Here is a 6332-nt window from a genome sequence, read left to right as displayed (position 1 = left end):
ATCTACTTGAACATTTTTTTAGCATAACTCAAAGATAGTTCTTTTTGATTATTAGATTTATCTTTTTATCAAACTGTGTCTCACATATCAACATATTGTTTTCTGGAATACATGGCCTAAAAAAGATTAGCACATGTCTATAACAAAATAGAAATATAGGATCTCCATTTTTTCTTGACATTGAGGCTGTGGTTCTCAGCTATGTAGTTTAAGTCATTGGAGAACATTAGGGTAAATACCCACACAAGCTGATCCAAAAATCTTTACATCAAGCATGATTGGTTTCCGTCTTATATACCATAAAGAAATTAATTCAATCAAAATGTACTCACTGGGATTCAGTGAGTTACTTTGGTTACTTTCCCCAAGTAATATTGGATGAGTCTCATGGAAGTTATTCAACATTTATATTTAGTAGTTCCTGAAAAATGTACAGTCACAAGTTAGATTTACATTTAATTGTTTTCATGTGCAAACCTACCATTGTATCTAAATTTTATTCTTTCCCTCTGCATTTTGCATATATCTACCAACTTTTGTGCTTTTCTTCTCCTATGAAGAGAGATACAGGGTCTCACATGATTTAAGAGATTAGATTTTTATAGATCTTGAGATACTCATTTATACAGTTTATATAAAAAGGAAAATATCTAAAGACAAAAACTTTAAAGCTTTTTTTAAAGTTTATTTATTTATTTTAAGGGAGAGAGAGAGTGAGAATAAGCAGGACAGGACAGAGAGAGAGGGGGAGAGAGAATCCCAAGCAGGGATTGTGTATGTAATAATTGTATGATTTCCATCACCAATAGAGCTATATGATTGAAATCTTATGTTTATTGCTTAGTTTTACATATTTCAAGAACCAATCTGAAAGCTAAGCTCGTGGCCACAGAAAGGGTGAGCAATTAGTTTCTGGAGACCATAGAGAGTTGTTTCTTGTGAAAAAAAAAAATAGTTAACATTCTGCAAAAAGATCCAGACATTCAACAAGTTAATCTGTAGAAGCCAGATCCATAGATTGGTTTGTAGCAAAATGGCTGGAGATGCCGAAAACCAAAATAGGTTGGGTGGCAGAATGTGGATCCATAGCTCAAGGTGGGGAAGCCACGGACTCCATAACCCTCGGGTCTGAAGCCTCTGGGCCCAGCATAAGTCATCCAGCAGGGACTGCAGAGTGTGGAAGTCCTTGGGCGGGAGCAGGACGTCTGGCAGGGGCCGGACACCACGCAGGACGTCCGGCAGCTGGTGGGCTCACAGCAGGTCTCCTGACAGCCGCTGTAGAGGGAGGAGCCCAGCTGGCAGGTGCTGGGAGAGCAGAGGTCAGTGCGGTAGACCAGGTTGCTGGGGTAGAAAGAACTTGGGTAGCGCAGGTAGCCCCCAAGGGAGCGGAAGGAGAAGTTTCCGGAGCAGCAGCTGAAGCCCATGTTCATAGGAGATGTGAGTTCAGCTGAGAAAACACAGAGAATCCTGAATTCACACTGAGAATATTCTGAGGTCTGTTCTATCTCCGGGACGGTGGCATTTATATACTCTCAGCTGCAGGTGTCGAAAGTGACAAGAGCATCATCCCTATGTTTGTACTCCTTCATTTGCATAGTATTAACTCAATCATCTTCTCTGTAATTGCAGCTGCGTAGTTTCGCACCTATTGCATTTATGAGGACTATAATAAATTTTGTTATAACACAAAGCCAATGAACTATTCTTATGTCAGAAATGTTATGACCGTTTTGCATTAATGGCCATGTCATCTTGGCCGAGAATGCCCCTCCTTTTCTTCCTGGTATATGCTGTACCTGTATCTGATTCTGGTTTGGCTGGGGTATGAGTTCCTTCTAAGGGTGGAGATTAAAATGACATCACCTTTCTCTTTTTTCTTTTTTCTTTCTTTCTTTCTTTCTTTCTTTCTTTCTTTCTTTCTTTCATTTGGTTATAGGCATAGCTTTGACCTTGCCAAAAAACCTTCTAAAAATTGAAAAACTACTTGTTTTAATTCATTCATTTTTATCCAAAAATTATTTTCCAAGTATTAAATATTAATGCAGAGTATCTCATACTGGATGAAGGCCTAACAATGTTACAAGTTGAATGGAGAAAGGCTTGGAACAGAAAGGATCCAGGACAAGTATTTGGAAGCAAGATAAAAGAACAGTACATCAGAACAGAGTTACAGATGGAGACCAATTTGAGCCCATGACAAGAGAATCAGAGTATTTATCAGTTGAGGTGAGGGGAAAAAGTAAATGCTCAATCTCATGAACCATGAAATCATGGCCTGAACCAAAATCAAGGATCAGATGCTTATAAAGTAGTGAAAAATGCTAGAACATAACTAGAACATCTCCAGATGCTGCCAATTTGAAAAAAAAAATCTATCTATCTATCTATCTATCTATCTATCTATCTATCTAGATAACCTGTCTTAGTCCATCCCAGCTACTATAACAGAATATCACAGACTGAGTCACTTATACACAACAAACATTTATTTCTTACAGTTCTGGAAGCAGGGACATCCAAGATCAAGGCATCATCACATTAAGTGTCTGATGAGATCCACCTCCTAGATGATCATCTTTTCACCTAACCTCAATGGCAGAGTGCCATCTGGGATCTCTTCTTCAAAAGGCTAATCCCATGCACCAAATGCAGTTCAGGTATCATATTGGCACAATGTACACCTCCACGCTAGTTTTTTTTTTTTTTCCTAAAGTAGAATTATTTATCCACATTTAAAATTATTGGGATATTTTATATTAAAATGCTGGCTCTGAGTTGGGGAACTAATGGCTTCCAAATAGGTATTTGATTCCCATCTCTGTTTTCTACCTAATTTTTTTCCTATCTGTGGCTTGTGGAACCAACAGATTCCCATCATATACTTTAGATACGACTTTTGCCACCCATCTAATTATTTTATGGGAGTTGCTTTTCATCCTGTTACTAACCATCTGGAAGATTCAACTCTAATTAATCATCTTAACAAGTAGCCAGGAGCTTAAAAACCATGACTTGGGATATTAAGATTTATGCCATCAGATGATGTGTTGTCTATGGGTTATCTAGAAGGTATTTTTATTATATTTGCCCAATGTTGGCTAGGGGTCATTTGTATCCCAGTAAATATGTCCACTGGGAAGCCATACCGTAACCAAAAAAACATAATGGTTTTTAAAAAAGGAGAAGAATGTAGCTCATATCTGGATTTCAGACTTTTTCCTCCTCAATAACAGACAACATCTAGTACATATTTTTTTTTTTTTTGCCAGTCTGCTGCTTAGATATTCTCTTGAATTTTTCGTTGTCTGAAATTATCTTCAGTTTTGAAGCACACATTGATTGAGCATAGCATTCTAGGATGACATCTGTGTTCTTTCAGAATTTTGAATATTTCATTCAATTATCTTTGTAAATAATTCATATTTTAGTCCCATCATCACTTTTTTTTTCCTTTTTAGAAGGAAATTAGCTTTCTTTCTCAGGTTTCCTAGAAACATTCCTGTCACTGGTGTTCATGAGTTTTATTAGCGTGTAGATGTATTTTCTAGATTTTTATCTAACTTTTAGTTGGCACTGTTTATTGGCTTTGTTTTGGAAAATTTTTAGCGGTTTCTCCCCAACATATTATCTCCCCAATTCTCTCTCGTACCTGTTTTAGGACTCCAAAGACAAGTATGTTCAATCTTTTCACTGTGGTCCATATTTGCATAAATTCTTTTCACCTCTGTTTCTCTCCATGCATTAGTTTAGATAAACGGTTCCTCAAACAAGAGCAGTTGTGCCTTCTATCCTCCAAGGAATACTGGGCAATATCTGGAGAGACAATTTGGGTTGTCATGACTAGCAAAGTCTCTGATCCTCCTACTTAAAACACCTCAATTGTATTCATTTCCTCCTACTTAAAACACCTGAATTTTAAAAATAGTCTTTTCGTAGATCTATTTGAAGGTCTAAGGAAATAATGAGTAGGATATTCTTTGAACCCTGATTATGGCACTAGATAAGGATAATGTCTTTTTGTAACTTGTTTTTATTCCTTGGTAACCTGCTGCTGTTTTAGTCTCACAGGGGCTTCTTTAGCTATTTAGCCTGTGAAAGCTGAGAATGTTACCCAAAGAGTAAACATATAGTGTCCCCAACTTTATAGTGACATCCAAATGAAATAGTCAAGTCTGTTGCCATAAAAAGCTTTTTTTTTCACCTATATTTAGTTTGGGCTTGACTAAAGCACTAATAGGGCACCAGACACATTTTCCCCACCAAGAATATCTTTCCATACATATAGAAAAGTGGAATGACATTGGACCCTCATCATCAGATGCATGAATCTGGCCATTTTAAAATAAGATTTGGGTAAGCTCATTAGAATTTAATACTCTTACATCTTTTTAAACTGGCTTTTAGTTTTTCTTTCATTTATCATACTAACCACGTAAACCTAAATGTTATTATTGTTAATGAAGTTCCTGATGAATCTGTTAACTAGTCACATTCTCTCTGTACACATAGATAAAATCCATTTTTTTGAAAAACACAAAATATACCCTAAGTCTCAGAACTTTATTCATAAGACCTAAAACTGTAAAATATATTGGGACACCTGGGTGGCTCAGTTGATTAAGCATCTGATTCCTGGTTTTGCCTCGGGTCATTATAGTGCAGAGTCTGCTTAGGATTCTCTCTTTCCCTCTCTGTACCCTTCCCCTGCTTGAGTACACTCTTTTGCTCACTCTCTCTCTCTCTCTCAAAACAAATAAACTTAAAACAAAACTATAAAATATGGATGTCCAGTAACTATAGTTTGAATGAGAAAAATATCCATAGTCGGAAGAAATTAGATCAAATCCAGACTTCCAAAATTTACTCTGAGATGCAATTGAGCTCTTATTAAAACAGCCAAATCAAACTTAACACAAACTCTGGTCAATAATGTATAAATAATAACATACACATATTTCAATGCCAGAATGCATTAGTTTATTCGGTTATACTTATTTTACTTTTTATCCATTTGGAAACAGATTTTCATGAATTCAATCCATAATGCTGATATTATGCTTATTTTGGAATTAAGTCATTAAATTAAAAGGGTGCAGGAATCAGTCTGTTAGACTATGATTGATGGAAAAAGATTGGGTATGGAACTGGTGATCAAAGACTAAGATAGTTGCCACTGGAAATAATGAACATGATGGAACTACATTTTGATGATTTTGCATAAATGTACTAGATCTCAACAAGTTGATTAGAAGTCAAATAGATAGATAGGTTGAAAACGAGATGGGTGGAGGCTACTAGAAGCAAAATGTAGTGGCAGAAACTGGGTCTATAGCTCAGGAAGGAGAAATCATGGACTCCATAACCTAAGGGCCTGAAACCACTGGATCCATAGTCCAGTGAATGGCTGCTCCTAAATCCATAACCCAGAAAGAAGTCATTGCTGGACCCAAAGTCCATAGATATGGGATAAGTTGAATGGCAGGAACTGCAGAGCGGAGCAGGATGTCTGGCAGGGGCTGGACTCCATGCAGGATATCTGGCGGCTGTTGGGCTCACAGCAGGTGTCCTGACAGCTACTGCAGAGAGAAGAGCACTGCCTATATTCTGGGAGAGCAGAGGTCAGTGCTGTAGACCAGATCATTAGAGTAGGAAAAGCCACAGGGGGAACCTGGATAGCTCAGGTAGACCCCAAGGGAGGGGGAGGAGAAGTTTCCAGAGCAGCAGTTGTGACTCATGTTGAGAGTTGAGAAAATTCTGAGGTTTAAGGTGATCTTGTGCACGGGGTATCTTATACTCATCAATTGGCATGGCAGAGTCACAGTATAGGTACAATCTTCTTATATCATCTGTATACCCTCTTCTGCAATTGTGTAAATCATCAATCTTCTCTGTCATTGCACTTGACTAGACTCGTACCTATTGTACTTGTGGGTGCTATAATTTATTATTATAACACAAAACCAACGATCATTCCTATCTTAGAAATTCCAGAATTATTTGTCAGCGATCTTCAACCTGTTACAGCCAGGAAACTCCTTCTCTCCCTGGCTATGACTGCATGTATATCTATTCTTGCTTCGCTCCGGGATTCTTGCTGTCACTTTTCTACCGTGCCAAGTGATAAGTGACATAGATTTATTTTTTATAAGGATGCTTCTAATGATTGATTCTACTTGTCACCACTGATTTACATTCTCCAAATTTATTCTCCATCTATCACATACTCCATCTATCACATATTATTATACAGTACTTCTTACATCCAATGGAGGGAAGAAAAATAACACATAATGAGAAGTGGCTAGAAATAGGAAGGAGCCAGGCAAACATTT

At 37.4% G+C, this 6332-nt stretch overlaps 1 protein-coding gene across 1 annotated transcript; it reads right to left on the bottom strand.

Annotated features, from left to right (window-relative positions):
- Positions 1 to 1158: 1158 nt before the first annotated feature.
- Positions 1159 to 5735, bottom strand: LOC131511472 (keratin-associated protein 23-1). Its single transcript, XM_058729119.1, has 2 exons — positions 5620 to 5735; positions 1159 to 1321 (listed from the first exon to the last, which is right to left on the bottom strand). The coding sequence occupies exons 1-2, from the start codon at positions 5733 to 5735 to the stop codon at positions 1252 to 1254; spliced, it is 186 nt and encodes a 61-aa protein (XP_058585102.1). The 3' UTR covers positions 1159 to 1251.
- Between the last annotated feature and the right edge of the window lie 597 nt (positions 5736 to 6332).

This window comes from Neofelis nebulosa, chromosome 5 (assembly GCF_028018385.1).
Source record: "Neofelis nebulosa isolate mNeoNeb1 chromosome 5, mNeoNeb1.pri, whole genome shotgun sequence".
NCBI classification, from domain to species: Eukaryota; Metazoa; Chordata; class Mammalia; order Carnivora; family Felidae; genus Neofelis; species Neofelis nebulosa.
Note: the sequence above shows the minus strand (reverse complement) of the source record. Positions and strands in the feature narration are given on the sequence as shown.

Excerpts from the sequence above, each read along its gene's own strand:
- LOC131511472 (XM_058729119.1), bottom strand. The coding sequence starts at position 5,735 with ATGAGTCACAACTGCTGCTCTGGAAACTTCTCCTCCCCCTCCCTTGGG. Across the intron at positions 1,322-5,619 it reads GATCTGGTCTACAGCACTGA|ACCTCTGCTCTCCCAGCACC; the intron begins CCTCTGCTCTCC and ends TCTACCGCACTG.